General features: G+C 43.1%; 1 protein-coding gene across 11 annotated transcripts in view; it reads right to left on the reverse strand.

Annotated features, from left to right (window-relative positions):
- The window catches only part of CDC42BPA (CDC42 binding protein kinase alpha), a 212,916-nt gene that overhangs the window by 120,088 nt on the left and 75,767 nt on the right, over positions 1-17,061 (reverse strand). For all 11 annotated transcript variants that reach the window (XM_064164331.1, XM_064164325.1, XM_064164330.1 and 8 more), the window contains exons 4-6: positions 14,869-14,952; positions 8,215-8,310; positions 3,181-3,329 (exon numbers count right to left, since the gene is read on the reverse strand). In XM_064164331.1, the coding sequence (XP_064020401.1) occupies positions 3,181-3,329; positions 8,215-8,310; positions 14,869-14,952 (329 nt within the window). The remainder of the gene's footprint in view (positions 1-3,180; positions 3,330-8,214; positions 8,311-14,868; positions 14,953-17,061) is intronic.

Here is a 17,061-nt window from a genome sequence, read left to right on the forward strand (position 1 = left end):
CTGCAAATTTGCTGTGCAGTCCTGCACAGAACAAATCAATGAAGAAAAGAAAATATCAAGATGAAAACTGCTTAAGTGCATTAACACTCAGAATTTTGTCCCGTGCAGGAAGCTGGAATGTCCTAAATAAAATCTGGGACGGAGATAGACTTAGATGCAGCCTTATCGAAGCAAGGGCTGCCTCAGAAGACAGCACTAAAGGCAGCAGCAGCAGACACAGGCAGAAGGAAAGCCACCAGTGGCACATTCATTGCACCCTGGACTTGTACATGCCCAGCAAATGCCTTCTGCAATCCTCAGGAAAAATGTCTTCCAGTGACAGCCAGGTCTTCTAAAGTCTTTTTTACTTAAAAAGAACTCCTTCGTATTTAAAAGGATTTAAACAAACCCAATCACTTTACACCTCAATTTCCACCTTGTTAAGTAACAACATGACATCAGAAGTATCTGAAGGGAACCTACAGGAAGGCTGGGGAGGGACTGTTTAGAAGGGCCTGTGGTAGTAAGATAAGGGGCAATGGTTTGAAAGTGGAGCAGGGCAGATTTACGTTGGACATCAGAAGGAGGTCCTGCACAATGAGGGTGGTGAAATACTGGAACAGGATGTCAAAGGATGTGGTTGAGGCCCTGTCCCAGGAGACATCCAAGATCAGACTTGATGTGTCCCTGGGCAGCCTGATCTAGTTGGAGGTGTCTCAGCTGACTGCAGGGGCAGTTTGGACAAGTCAACCTTTGAGGGTCTCTTCCAACCCAATGCAATCTGTGAATCTGTTAACATGAAAAATCTGTGCTGAAAGAACTGGGTCACTAAGCAAAATGAAACAATCTGCTACCTCATTGTATGACAAAAAAAAAACCAAAACAAAACACTGAATGAAAGATGTCTAAAGCAATGGTTTCTAGTTGAGTAGCTAAACCTCAGATCAAATCCTGAAGCAATACATTCCCAAAAAGGATGCAGCCATCAGAACTAAAACTTCCAAGAACAGAACATTAGTGGCTTTCAGATGCTCTGTTTTCCTTTTGCTTCACCAGTTGCAAACATTAAAGTAACAGTGGAATGGGTCTCATTTCAAAGGCTGATCATTTCACATACACTCAAGTGCTTTTCAGGTTCCCAATCGTTGCAGAACAACCCCTTGTATTACAGCACTATTAATGACAAAATGGCATTTAGAACTTCATATACATGGAAACTTCACTGGCAAAGCCACAAACCATCAAAGGCTAGGAATCTATAAGAGCTTTTTGTTTGTTAAGCACTCACAGTAAGAAACATGCAAGCATAATAATTACTATATTGGTCTCAACTGCAATGCTACTTAATTTGCACTCAGTTTTATACTGACATCGATTTCATCATAGGGACAACAACCATCTGAGGATTAAAACATCACATTTGTTGCATATTAACACATTAACAATGCTCAATTACAAAGGTTTTAATCTGTTTGGCAAAAAAAAGGCAGAAGGAAGTGGGCATCTCAACAGTTTACCCACAAACATGTTTTAAAATTGAGATCCAAACTCCACTGAACACAAAAACTTTCACACCAGGTCCGAAGCAAACAATTAATCAGAAACAACACAGCTGAAATCTTCAGAATTCGAGAAAAATGCTCAGCTTGGGTTTCTCTAAAAAGTATTGTCACAAAGAGCTCTCTTTGGCAGGTAGACACAGATCTGGAGCAAAGCTGGCAGACTTGAAAATATTCCAAATGCTAACATGCAGCTTAGCACCACCTCATCAAAGCACTGCCAGCTACAGCTCTTTCATGAAAGGCTACAATCTCAAAGGACACAACACAATGACAAACCACAATACACCTTTTGGACAAAACCTCCACCTTTTCTGTAGCAAAGCAACCCCAAGGGAACAGTAAAAGCATGAATGGCCACTCCAAGGACAACAGACAGGTAGATCAAGCTCCTTCTGCCAATTTAATCATAGCATCACAGAACTGGTTTATTTGGAAAAGCTCTCCTAAGATCATAGAGTTCAACCATCAACTGAATGCCAGCGCAACCGTTAAACTACATCCCAAAGTGTCATGGCCACAGGCTTCCTGAACACCTCAAAGAACGGTGACTCCACCACCTCCTGGGCAGCCTGTTCCAGTGCCTGACCATTCTTAACAGGAAAGAAAGTTTTCCTAATCTCCAACCTAAACTTCCTCTGGCACAATTTCAGGCCATTTCCTCTCATTCTATCACCTGATACCAGGGAGAAGACACCAACTCCCAGCTCACTCCAACCTCCCTTCAGGGAGCTGTAGAGAGCAATGAGGTCTCCCCTCAGCCTCTTCTCCAGGCTAAACAACCCCAGTTCCCTCAGCCACCCCTCGCCAGCCCTGTTCTCCAGACCCTTCACCACCTTGGTTGTCTTTCTCTGGACAAGCTCCAGCACTTCAATGTCCCTCTGAACCTAGTAGTCAAGGGATGACCTTACCAGTTTAAACAACTCACAGCTTGAACTACTCCAAGTTTATTTCCATCAGAGCAAATGACATCTACTGACTGCATTTGAAACCTCTGCCTCTTGCAAGGTAGCCTTTTCCTCTGCATAGAAGAGCCACAATTGAATTCAGTGAAGATTGTGACATCAAAAAGATGATGCCAGGGTGGTGGAAAAACCAATCATGACCTCACAAACCTTACAGGACTTAATACTTTACTTTGAACAGAACACACTTTTGTTTTTTTTATTTACCAAGATTAAGTATCCACTTATTAAGACAAAGTGAGGATGTTCTGCTAAGAGATAATTTCACTATGACTAAAAGAAAATGGTGAAGAAAAAAAAATCCTAAGCAGATCACACCAACTTCTGTGCAAATTAATTCAGAAACAGCTTCTGACCCTTCCATAAACCTGGTCCAAGTTGATCAGGTTTACATGCAGGTTTCCAGATTTGCTTGTATAAATCATGGATCATCAACTCCGAAACATGCCAGTAGATAAGATTCATCAGACGACTTCATTCATTCATGCCTCTGGCCATACGGTACGAGGTTAACACCAGCTCTCATTAATCACAAGGTGTAGGCAGGTCAGTTCTGTCATGCTTACTATTACAGCAAATAACTTGTTACCAATTTAAACTCTTTAACAGGAATTATTTTCACTCCAGCAAGAAACTCCCTCTAACTCCTGCAGGAATTTGGAGCAGAAATGACTTACCTGTGAACATAATGCAACTGATGAACTGAATCAATAGCGATCACCATTTCAGCCAAATAAAACCGAGCCATGTCTTCAGGCAGTCTGTCCTCAAACTTGCTGAGCAATGTAAGCAGGTCCCCTCCAACATAATAATCCATAACCAGGTACTATGGAGTGACAATGACAAGAAAAAAAGTGAAAAAAAAAACCAACAATTTGAGTGAATTTGGAGCCTAAAAACTAGTTGAAGCATAAAAAATAATTTATTGCAAAAATTATCATAAGCATTCAAAAGTTAACCAAGATGCTCAGATGTGCTGGAAGCAGTAGCTGGTCTCATTTTAATATTTAACCCTTTTGAATATTTTTTGTACCCATACCTCTCCAAATACACTAAATCTCAAGACTAAATTGCATCAGCTTCATCCACTCTGCCATCACCAAATATAATTGATTTAGATACTCAAGATTCCTTTATAAAATAATAACCTCTGATAGAATGCAAAAGAATAAAGGATCTCAAGCACAAACCTACAAAAAAAGAAACCCACCAAGATGATCAGAGGGATGGAGCACCTCTCCTGTCAAGACAGGCTGAAAGAATTGGTGCTGTTCAGCCTGGAGAGGAGAAGGCTCCAGAGAGACTGCATCTCAATATCTGAAAGGAACCTACAGGAAGGCTGGGGAAGGACACCATAGAAGGGCTTGTAGTGATGGGACAAGAGGCAGCGGTTTGAAACTGGAGCAGGGGAGATTCAGGTTGGACATCAAGAGGAAGTTCTTTACAACAGGAGTGGTGTAATACCGGAACAGACTGCTCAGAGATGTGTTTGAGGCCCTGACCCTGGAGGCATTCAAGATCAGACTGAGTGTGGCCCTGGACAGCCTGATCTAGTTAGAGGTGTCTCTGCTGAGTACAGGGAGGTTGGACAAGATGAACTTTGAGTGTCCCTTCCAACCTGATGCCATCTAGGAATCTGTGAGTTAAGGTGGAATCTCAGTTAAGGGCCCTAATTACCCAGGTTTCCCCTTCCACTCTTCCTACCATCTCCTTTCCCCATTAAACAAACATCTCTGGAGAATAAAGCTTTTTGGCTAGTCAGATTCAGGCAAAGACTGGGAGACTTCCAGTGTCTCAGTGTACATTTCCAGGTACTTTGAAAACTGCTCACAAAACAGGATCTTCCAACATAAATAGGAACACATCCCCTTCTCTAACTTAAATGATGGAGAAAAAAACTATTTGATTTGTAATTTACCAATGCAGCACAGATCCTGCTTGTCACTGCATCAGGTGCAAAGACCCTGAAGAGATCAGAACCTTCTTCCGTTTCAATGTATTATGACAGAATGAATCACAGAATGCAGGAAGGGACCTCTGGAAATTATCCACTCCGACCCCACTGCCAGAGCACGATCACCTAGAGTAGGTCACACAGGAATGCATCCAGATGGGTCTTGAAAGTCTCCAGAGGAGGCTCCACAACTTATTTGGGCAGCCTGCTCCAGAGCTCCATCAGCCTCACAGTAAAGAACTTCTCCTCATGGTGACATAGAACCTCCTGTGTTCCAGCTTGCACCCATTTCTGCTTGACCTATCACTGGGTTCCACTGAAAAAAAACTGGCATATTCATTTTGCCACCCTTCAGGTATTTGTAGACATTGATAAGGTCCCCTCTGACTTCTCCAGACTAAACAGCCCCAAGTGTCCCAGCCTTTCCTCATTAGAGAGATGATCTAGACCCTCACAGCCTCCACTGTACTCTCCCCAGTAGTTCCCTGTACCTCTTGAACTGAGGAGACCAGAAATGGACACAGCATTCCAGATGTGGTCTAACTAGGGATGAGTAGAGGGGGAGGAGAACATCCTCTGACCTGCTGGCCACGCTCTGCTTAATGCACCCCAGGATACCCTTGGCCTTCTTGGCCACCAGGGCACATTGCTGTGCCATGGATAAGATTACCAACCAGGACTCCAAAGTCCTTCTCTGCAGAACTACTTTCCAGCAGGTCAGCCTGTACTGGTGCATGGTGTTGTTCCTGCCCAGATGCAGGCTTCTGTACTTATCCTCTTTGAACTCCATTAGGTTCAACTGTGCCCAGCTGTCCAGGTCTCACTGAGTGGCCACACAACCTAACAGAGTGTCAATCACTCCTACTTTGAGACATGGTCAAAATTAGAGGGAAAAGTGTGAATCTCATTATTAGTATCTTCCTAGTTTAATTGTGGAACAGAACTGGAAGGGCAAATGAGGAAAAGAAAAAAAAACCTCAAACTAATTATAACTAACAAACTAATTATAAGCAATCTAATTTAACATCCATTTCTACTTTCCAACATCATTGTGCACAGACTAATTAGAATAATTTCCCACTAAAGCACACAGCATTTGAAAGTTTTTGCCTAGAGTTCCAATCTTTGCTTCCAGGAAGGCAGCATACACTAGCATTTGAAGCAGCAACTCCTTATAGCAGTGTACAATGAATCACAAATATTAAAGATGAATCTCATAGATCCATGACATGGTTTAGGTTGGAAGTGATCTTAAATATCATCTGGTTTCAACTCCCCTGACATGGACAGGGACACCTTCCACTAGAACAGGCTGATAAAGGCCTCATTCAATTAGGCTTTGATGCCTCCATGGAGGGGGGCACCTACCACCTCTCTGAGAAGCCTGTTCCAGTGTCTCACCATCCTCACTGGAAAGATTTCTTCCTAATCTCCACTCTAACTCTGCCCTCCTCAAGCTTCAATCCATTCCCTCTCATCCCATCACTACAAGCCCTTATAAAAAGTCCCTTCCCAGATGTCTTGTAGACCCCTTCAGGTACTGGAAGTCTGCTCTAAGGTCTCTCCAGAGCCTTGTCTTCTCCGGGCTGAATAACCCCAACTGTCTCAGCCTGTCCCCATAGAGGAGGTTCTCCAGCCCTCTATCATCTTCATGGCCTCTGCTGGACCCGCTCCAGCAGTTTGATGTCCCTTATATGATAGGGACACCAGAAATGGATGCAAAGGTCCTAATAAAGCAGGTGGCCTCAGTATTAAATCCTGGGGTACCTTAGCATTGATTGGCCTCCAGCTGGGTTTTGTCTCACTGACTACAACGCTCTGGGCCCAGCAAGTTTCCATTCCACTTCCCTGTCACTTATCTAATGTGTGCTTTGTCAGCTCATCCATGCTAATATTGTGGCAGGCAGTGTCAAAGGCATCACTTCAGGTAAACAGCATCCATTTTTTAAAAAGGCAACTTCTGATGCATTATATTTCAATAGAAAGCACCAGTGCTACAGTCACACTAAGCTGAGCAAAGACAGCATTGCTGACATCTTCCCAGGCAGCCTGCAAAAGCAGCTCCTGTTAGCAGGCTGCCAAAGGTAAGGAACAGAAGCTGCCCTATGCTAAGTGAAAAGAAGGAAACTGGCAAGATTAAAACAAATTCTAGCAGGCTGCTGCAGAATATTCAGTATTTTCTTTAAATACTGTTAATAGTGAGATCAGAATTACATAAAACGTGAGATCACCTTTACTGTCCACATTAACAAAGCCTGAAACTGGCTGGGAGTAAGATTCAGAAATACAGACCCAGCTTCCATACAAACTGCAGTAAAATCCATAGATTTCAGAACACAAAGCAATAACTGCAAAAAGCACTGCAATTCTGCAAGAATTCCATTTATTTTATCGGACACATTGGAGGGGAAAAAATCCCAAATGGATAATATGACTGCATAATGGATGTTTAAGAAAACATTCCAACTTACTAATGGTATGAAAATCAAAGTACTGGGTAATAAACCCCCAAATATATCAGTGTTTACTTTTTCAGGCATAAATATTACTAAAAATGTATCACAATTGAAACAAATCTTTTCCATTTAAAGTAGAATAGAAAATTGGCTTTTTTTTCCCTTAGCTTTTCTTTTTTTTCCAAGTCTTTCAAAATATCTGAAATCTACATAAGCTTTACTATTTAAAACATTTTAATCTATGGCTTACAGTCAAATATTCACCTTGACAGAGGTGAGACACTGGAATAGGTTGCCCAAAGAGGTGGTGGAAGCCCCATCCTTGGAAGTTTTTAAGGTCAGGCTGGATGAGGGTCTGAGAGACCTGATCTAGTGGGAGGTGTCCCTGCTCAAAGCAAGGGGGTTGGAACTGGATGATCTTTGAGGTCACTTCCAATCCTTACAGTTATGTGATTCTGTGTGATTTAGTGGTATTCCTCTATTCTGCAAGAACATTTTCTTGCTTTGTAACATCTTATGGGGTCTAAGACCTAAAAAAAGCAAAGACCAGACTCTTTTCAGTGACACATAACCAAGGGACAAGGGGCAGTGTCAGGAGGACAAAGCCAGCTTCTGCCCAGTAATGTCCCAAGACAGGACAAGGGGCAATGGGTGCAAGGTGGAGTAGAGGAGGTTCCACATGAACGTAAGGAAAAATTTTTTCACTATGAGGGTGCCAGAGCCCTGAAGCAGGCTGCCCAGACAGGTTGTGGAGTCTCCTTCTCTGGAGACATTCAAAACCCACCTGGACATGTTTCTATGTGACCTCTCCTAGGTGTTCCTGCTTTGGCAGGATGGCTGGACTGGATGATCTTTTGAGGTCCCTTCCAAATCCTAATATTCTGTGCTTGCATGAAAATGAACTGCTGCTTCAAAACAGAACTGCTGCCAATTTCTAACTGTACAGCAGTAATCAGAAATGTTAATCACAGAGACAATGAAGTCTCAAGGACAATTTATGTTAGTAAGCGCATTTTTTTCTGTAATGGAGAGATGAATTACATGAAGATGCCAACAGGTTTATCAACAAATGCAAAGTGGCTCAGAAAAAAAAGTTGCATTCCTGGAGACATTTATAGCAAAACTTGCAAAGTTTCTAACCACTCCCCAGCCTTCAAAACCTTAGGCACTAAATCACTGCTCCTCATGTGGTCTCTGCAGTCCAGAACACAAAACTAACAAGCACACGAATCATGCTTCTGTCTTGAACCACAACTAGGAATCTGCATTTCCATCCATAGTTACATAAAAGCTACACTCACCAAGTAGTTTTCATCCTGGAATGCATAATGTAATGTTGTGATCCACTGGTTGTCCCCATTCACTAGCACATCTCTCTCCTCTCGAAAACAGGCTGTCTGGAGGGGAGAAAAGTAATTGCAAGGGTTAAGCAAAATACATAAAGAAATGTTTTGCAAGTTGTCTATGTTATTATGAACACACTGCATTTGGGGAAAATAAAACCAAAAATACATAAAGGAAAAGGAAAGGAGAGGGGGGAAAAGGAAAAGGAGCAAAAGAAGGAGGGAAAAAGCAAAAAGGGGAAAAAGAAATGAAAAAGGGGGAAAAAAAAGGTGAAATTAATTCAAAAACTAAACCAAAAGTAAACAAATACAAAACCAAATCAAAGAACAAATATAAAACTTCAATATTGCTTAAAAAAATTAACAAGAACAACCCCACAATTTCAGCAAATAAAAATAAAAATACATTTAAAAATAATTTTTTTTGAAAACCTGCAAGGAAACCTTAGAGATGTGTTTCAGTATCTGAAGGGGACCTACAGGAAGAACTGCTCAGAAGGGCTTGTGGTGATAGGATGAGGGGCAGTGTTTTGAAACTGAAGCTGGGTAGATGTACGTTGGACATCAGGAGGAAGTTCTGCACAGTGAGAGTGGTGAAATACTGGAACAGGTTTCTCAGGGATGTGGTTCAGGCCCCATCCCTGGACATATTCAAGGTCAGAAATGATGTGTCCCTGGGCAGCCTGATCTAGTTGGAGGAGTCCCTGCTGAGTGCAGAGGGATTGGACAAGATTACCTTTGAGGGTCCCTTCCAACCCAATGCAATCTGTACAGGCTCTCAGAGACAGAGAAGACACAGATATCTTTCCAGGCATGCTCTGCTATTTAAAAGATGTTTCATCATTATGAACCATGCTCTGTCCCTTTCACCTTAGCACACAGCTAAATTTAAAGGACTTCAAAACCTTTTATTTTTCCTTTTTCAATTTCATCCCCCCAAACACTATGCAAATAGCAGAACTCTTGCATGATTTTTGCTGGTGGTGAGACCTGGAGAGCAAAAAAGTAAAATGGAGTTTTAGAAGAATACGGAGTGAGAACACAGCAGAAAACTTCCTCCTCCGAGCAAATCAACCACACCAGGCCTTGATTTGGTGCATAGTGTGTAAGAATACTGCAAGCTAGTAAAAAGAAAGATGGCAGATTTAACAGGGCATGAGATAAATGAGTGCAACCCAAGAAAGTGTCAACAGGTACTTCAACAAATACTCTCAAAGGTTATTAAATGAAAAATGGACTTGGGACTGGAAGAAAGAGAAAGATGATCTTCAGAAGGAAGAACAGCTGTGCTGTGCTCCAGCTGAGGAGGTGAGACCTCACCTGGAATACTGCTTTCAGTTTTGGGCTCTCCAGTTCAGGAGGGACAGGGATCTCCTTAAACGAGTCTAACAGAGGGCTGAAGCACTGCCCTCTGAGGAGAGGCTGAGTGACTTGGGGCTTTTTGGTCTGGTGGAGAGAAGACTTCGAGAGGATCTAATCAATGTTTATAAGTATCTGAGGGCTGAGTGTCAAGAAGGAGGGGTCAAACTCTTCTCACTTGTGCCCTGTGACAGGACAAGGAGCAATGGATGTAAACTACAGCAGAAAAGTTCCATCTCAACATGAGGAAGAACTTCTTTACTTTAAGGGCCACCAGGCACTAGAACAGGATGCCCTGAGAGGTTGTGGAGTCTCCTTCTCTGGTGACTTTCAATGCATCCTCCCTGGATGCATTCCTGTGCAATCTGCACTAGACTCTACGGTCCTGCTCTGGCAGAGGGGTTGGACCCAATGATCTCCAAAGGTCCCTTCCAACCCCTAACATCCTGTGATCCTGTGACTTTTTTTTCCTTTCTTGTTTATAAACTCCTGACACATTTCAGGGAGAGATACTGCAAGTTCTTGCTGTCACAAGGATTAAGTGAGGTGAAATTTCTGTACTTGTTGTAACACAGATCACAGGATTAGTTACTCGGCAGTTTATATAATTCCACTTGTTTTTGCCATGCTCTCAGAGAAGCCCACACATTCCTTGAGCACTCCAGACACCCATCTCCAGGCAGCATGCCCAGAGCTGACAGCAACAGCTACTAACCACAGCAGATACAGCCAAAGAGCCTAAGTGGTTCATGGGCTTTACATTGACTCAGAGGGGATAAAAAAATGAAATCAATTGTAGCAGTAATTCTTGTAATTAATGTAACAGATCAATTCATTTTCTTTTATGAAGCCTTTTGTTTATGCCTTCCATTACTTCAGCATTACATTTCATCTTCCCTAGGCACAATCTCCTTGAATTGTTGGCAGAAACCTCCACAGGTCATCTGATCTAACTCTTTGCCAGAGCAAAGCCTACTGAGTGCTTTGGTTTTATCTATATTGTTGTCATGACCTTCAACCAGTCAAGAATTCAGGGCACTGCTATCTGTAGCTCATGTCCTTACAGCTCAAAGTTAACACCTTCAGGAGAGCTGACTGCTTCCACGCTGCATGTTTTCCCTTGCATCTCCTGAGCCTCATCTGGTACCGCAGGGCACACATGTAAGCGTGATTATCACCACTCAGGATAACAGCTGTCACACGCTTCCAGGTACTCCTTGTATCAGTAACATGTCCAGTCCTACATCACATCTCTTCAGATTTCAACAGCAGCAAGTATTTGGAAAATGTAACACTTTTTATAATACCAAAAAAGATCACAGACCTTGCAACCTGTATCATTTCATTGTCATACAGCTGTGTACAACTGCTCTCAGAGCTTGCAGTCATTAATCTTCACCTGGCGTATCTAAAGCTCTTCAGTCCACACTCTATTTCTGCTCTTACAAAAGACTATCACCTCCCACAAGGAGTACAGCTGATATAAGGATATAGGATCAAACTGGAGGTGCTGATGGATGAGAAGCTGGACATGAGCCAGCAGTGGGCATCTGCAGCCCAGAAAGCCAATGGCAGCCTGGGCTGCATCAAAAGAAGTGTGGGCAGCAGAAGGAGAGAGGGGATTCTGCCCTCTGCTCTGCTGAGACCTCACCTGCAGTACTGTGTCCAGCTATGGGACCAGCAACACAATAGAGACATGGACCTGTTCGGGCAGGTCCAGAGGAGGGCCTCAAAGATGATCAGAGGGCTGGAGCACCTCTCCTATGAAGACAGGATGATAGAGTTTAGGCTGTTCAGCCAAGAGAAGAAGAGGCTCTAGGGAGACTTTAGAGCTATGCTTTAATGTCTGAAGGACCCTACAGGAAGGCTGGGGAGGGACTGTTCAGAAGGGCTTGTGGTGATAGGATGAAGTGTAATGGTTTGAAACTGAAGCTAGGTAGATGTAGGTTGGACATCAGGAGGAAGTTCTGCACGATGAGAGTGGTGAAATATTGGAACAGGTTTCCCAGGGATGTGGTTGAGGCCCATCCCTGGACACCTACAAGATCAGAAATGATGTGGCCCTTGACAGCCTGATCTAGTTGGATGTGTCCCTGTTGAGTGGGGGGGGGGGGGGGGGTACAAGTTGACCCTTGAGGGTCCCTTCCAACCCAATTTGTACATCTGTGAACTTCTTTATGGCATTTCTGTACACAATGACCAATACTTGTCTAACACTTCTGGACTGTCAGATTTTCCTCTGCATTTCAGCATTAGTGCAGACATTGCTAAGAGATGCACACTGCTGAAGCAGGTCATTTTCCTTAGCTGTAGTAACAAAGTGAGATGTGGTCATCCATGTTTAAAAATGCCAGGTTCTAGTTGTTGCAAGTCACCCTTTGCAATGCATTTTCATTCCAGATGGTTTTCTTTCCACTGTATACCCATGGGTTACAAATACATGCAAAAACGAAGCAGCAATGCTTTGTAGGCTAACAGTTCAGACTTTCAGAAATTCAGCTGGACCCATGGGAAGAGTATTTTTAATACCTTGCATAGTGAAAAACCTTTCAAACCTATTTATAAAGGTATTTTAATGGAAATAGCTTCCAAACTGCCTTTAACAGGGTACATTTAAAAATAGAGTGCAGCTTTTTTATTCCCTTGGTGTTTTCTTTTTTCACTAAAACACTAAAACTTAGAGTAATGACATCTGTCCTGGAGCAAAAAACCTCTCTGAATCAAGACTACTGCCAGCTTGCTGGGTAAATTTTTGGATAAAGAGGAAACTATGTTGTGTAAATGTAACCCCAGCCTGCATACCATTTATACTGCTTCATGTGATAACATTTTCATTAAAGGAGACAGGATGTGCACATCACAAATTTGCTTTAATTTGCCTGAATACCTTTTCCTTTTTTTTTTTTTTTAAGGTTTCCCATTGATTTAATTTCCTAACAAGATAAAATTAAAACATAAATGCAGGCATCAGAATAAACTTGGAAGCAACTGAACAGCAAGGCAGCAATGAAGTAGGAATCTCAAACGAAAATTAAGGTTAAAGATAATTCAGTCAGAGAAGTTGGAAGAGGCTTTTTACAAGGGCTTGTAGTGATAGGACAAGAGGGACTGGATTGAAGCTTGAGGAGAGCAGACTGAGACCGAAGATTAGAAAGAAATTCTTTACAATGAGGGTGCTGAGACACTGGAATAGGCTGCCAAAGGAGGAGGTGAGTGCCCCTTCCATGGAGGTGCTCAAGGTCAGGTTGTATGAGGTCTCGAGCAACCTGATCTAGTGGAAGGTGTTCCTGCCCATGGCAGGCAGGTTGGAACTAGATGATATTTAAGATCCCTTCCAACCTAAACCATTCTATGAATCTCTGAAGAGACACAGATGCAGTGTCCAAAGTAGGAAAACACAATGGCCAAACAATTTTGTATGTATGTGACTGACTTAGGAGTTTGGTTTTCAGATTATTTACTTTGAGCATGCAGAGATGAAGAGTTTCAAAGCAATTTAAAGAGTCTGATGCATATTCAGTTTAAAATTAACATACAAAACTTTATGTGTAGGCTGCATTTCCTAAGTTTCAAGAATGTTATGGAGCTGTACAGAGAATTGTAGAATCAACCAAGTTGGAAGAGACCTCCAAGGTCATCCAGTCCAACCTAGCACCCAGCCCTATTCAGTCAACTAGACCATGGCACTAAGACCTTGTCCAGTCTTTCCTTGAGCACCTCCAGGGATGGCAACTCCACCACCTCCCTGGGCAGCCCATTCCAATGCCAATCACTCTCCCTGACAACAACTTCCTCCTAACATCCATCCTAGACCTACCCCGGCACAACTTGAGACTGTGTCCCCTTGTTCTGGTGCTGCTTGCCTGGCAGAAGAGACCAACCCCACTTGGCTACAACCTCCCTTCAGGTAGTTGTAGACAGCAATGAGGTCACCCCTGAGCCTCCTCTTCTCCAGGCTACACACCCCCAGCTCCCTCAGCCTCTCCTCACAGGGCTGTGTTCCAGACCTCTCACCAGCTTCATCATCTTTTTCTGGACACACTGCAGTACCTCAACATCTCTCTTGCACTAAGGAGCCCAGAACTGGACACAGCAGTCAAGGTGTGGCCTGACCAGTGCTGAGTACAGGAAAAGAATAACTCCCTTGTCCTACTGGCCACACAGTTCCTGACACAGGCCATGACAGCAGAAACCCAAGGCAATGCAAACTAGTGAAAAATGGTTTGAAACTGGAGCAAGATGCCTTAGGTTGGACATCAAGAAAAATGGCCCATACTGTCTCTGGAGACATTCAAGATCAGACTGCACGTGGAGCTCGGCAGCCTGAAGCAGTTGAAGGTATCCCTGCTGAGTGCAGTGAGGTTGGACAAGATGATCTTTGTGGGTCACTTCCAACTCTGTGCAATCTGAGCAACTTCAAGGAATACTGCTAGTTTAATAAAGGACTGCTGTTAAAGTCATAACTCCCTAAATTCCCTGTGAATCTGTAAAAAGCTGCTTTTCACATCTGTTTCAGCACACAGAAGAGAACCAAGTTTTAGCAAGGATCTTTTCATCACTGATTTTAGCAGATGGGCATTTTTCTGAAACATCACTCAGAATAATTCAAAAGTTTTATCACACTGATAGCACAGCAGTGATCATGCCCTTACACTCAGCACTGGTGAGGCTGCACCTCAAATAACAGGTTCAGTTTTGGGCTCCTCACTACAAGGGGGACACTGAGGTGCTGGAGCAGGTCCAGAGAAGGGCAACAGATCTGGTAAAGAGTCTGGAGAACAGGTCTGATGAGGAGCAGCTTAGAGAACTGGAGTTGTTTAGTCTGAAGAGGAGGCCGAGGGGAGACCTCATTGCTCTCCATAGCTCCAAGAAAGGAGGGAAGAGTGAGGTGGGAACCAGCTTCTTTTCTCTGAGCACAAGCAACAGGATGAGAAGAAATGGCCTGAAATTGTGCCAGGGGAGGTTTAGGTTGGAGGTGAGGAAAAATTTCTTTCTTCCTAGAGTGGTCAGACACTGGAACAGGCTGCCCAGGGAGGTGGTGAAGTCACTGTTTCAGAAGGTGTTCAAGAAATGTGTGGACACAGTACTTGGGGAGATGGTTTAATGGCCATGGTGGTGCTAGGTCTCAATGATTGGATTTGATAATCTTGAAGGTCTTTTCCAACTGAAACAGTTCTATGATTCTATTCTGTAAGTAACAATTCAGCAGCGTAAGAGGGTGCATGATTAAAGAAAACATTACTGTTGTCTTACTTCAGCTCTCTTCAGCATCTCCCACTTATTGAGTATCTTCATGGCAAAAACCTTATCTGCATTCTTCAGCTTTACTACTGCAACCTGGAAAAGAAAAATGAGAAGTTAAAAGATGACAAAGCATGTTGTTTTCATTTTTATGAAACCTTTCACGTTTGGAGGTTCTCTCTTGATTGTCCTGGACACTACCCACAAAATAGCACATCAACAACATCATGAAATAGTAACAGCACAGGTTATCAGCTCTGCAAATGTTCCAGGCCTATTTTAAAATTCCACTAAGTATCACACCTCTATTCTATATGTACAGCAAATCAGTGTGACCAGGACACAGAGGTGATGCTGCCCCTCTGCTCTGTTAAGATCCCATCTGGACTCCTGCATCTACTTCTGGTGCCCCCAGCATAAGAAGGCCATGGAGATGCTGACACAAGTCAGAGGAGGCCATGAAGATGATCAGAGGGATGGAGAAACTCTGCTATGAGGACAGGCTGAGAGAGCTGGGGCTGTCCAGCCTAGAGAAGAGAAGGTTCCTGAGAGACCTTAGAATAACTCTCCAGTACCTGAAGTGGGCTACAAGAAAGCCAGGAAGGGACTTCTTACAAGGGCTTGTAGGGATAGGATGAGAGGGAGTGATTGACACTTGAGGAGGGCAGATTGAGAATAGATTAGGAAGAAATTCTTGACAGTGAGGGTGGTGAGACTGCAACAGGTTGCCTAGGGAGTTTGTGGGTTTCCCCTCCCTGGAGGTGTTCAAAGACAGACTGGATGAGAACTTGAGCAAACTGGCCTAGCAAAAGGCCTACTCATGGCAGTGAGGTTGGAACTAGATCATCTTTAAGGTCCTTTCCAACCCAAAACACTCTATTTTTTTCTAAGTGACTGTAGCACTGCTCACAATCACACTTCTTGCTCTAGCATACCATTATGAAGCCATCACTGGCTGTATGCTTTATGTACCTGAACTTCAGTCCTACATTCTGTAGTAGTTCTAATTACAGAACTGCCAAACTAGACAACAATACAGTAGTTTCTAAAACAAAGTAATTCATTTCTTTCAGATTTGAGGCACAGTTTAGGCTGTAGGTTAGCCATAAACCAACTTTCACTCTCGTTTCCAATAACAGGTCGGATTTTAATCAAAGATATATTAATGTAGTAGCTCATGCTTCTCCACCTGAAGTTCAGTTAGCTCTTTCTTGTGTCTGTGAGCAGAAGAAAGGAAACTGTAAAATCAACAGCAAAACCCAGAGAACACAAGCCCTCCTTACTCTGACCTAGGTAATAATAAGTTAACAGATATAGCAGAGTCCTTTTCTGAGACTATTAAAGATTTGTTTAGTTGTGATAAAAGATACTGGGCAGTTTTTTATGTAAAGTGGAGAGTTTGGATAACAAAGTTGGAAAGTTATTTACCCAACAGGAATAGCTGAAAAGCAGCTCAGCTTTATTTGCCAGGTAAGATCTTGCTCCAGAAAAAAAAGCCTAATGTACATGAAATTGTAGAGTCACGGAATGGTTTGAGTTGGAAAGGATCTCCAAAGGTCATCCAGTCCAACTCCCCTGCAGTGAGCAGGGACATTCTCCACTAGATCAAGTTGTTCAGAGCCTTGTCCAGCCTGACCTTTAGCATCTCCAGGGACAGGGCCTCAACTGTCTCCCTGAGCAAGCTGTTCTCACAATTTAGGCTTCCCTGGGTATGAAAAGCTCTGATTCTTACCTGTGAATATGCTCACAGGTAAGAGCTGCTGCTCAGAAATAGAGCAGACCACCACATCACCATCCAAACTCCAGAACAGTTCAGTAACGAGTACCTTTTAACAACTGTTCTCCACCTATTCCTCTCTGCCTCTTCCCTTTCCAATAAACCTTAAAGTTCAGGCAGTTAACATTTATTTCTCTGTACACCTGGTTACAAACCAACATGTTGTCCCACAGGGTACTGCATCTTCATCCTGCAGGCCAGCAACAAAAAATACTGAGGCTGAATCCTACATTCCTTCCACCTCTTTCAACATCAGTAAACCAGCTGTGTGTGAAGATAGTGGTAACAGAAAAGGAAATAGGGGATTGGGCACTTGGAGTAAAGTGCCATGCAAACCTCTTTCAACCATCTTCAAATCTGTCATCAGCTGCAGCAGCTTAATGAATACTGGAAGAAAAATCACAGGATGAAGCATTCCAATGCTCAGA

This window comes from Pogoniulus pusillus, chromosome 25 (genome assembly GCF_015220805.1).
Source record: "Pogoniulus pusillus isolate bPogPus1 chromosome 25, bPogPus1.pri, whole genome shotgun sequence".
Classification (NCBI taxonomy): domain Eukaryota; kingdom Metazoa; phylum Chordata; class Aves; order Piciformes; family Lybiidae; genus Pogoniulus; species Pogoniulus pusillus.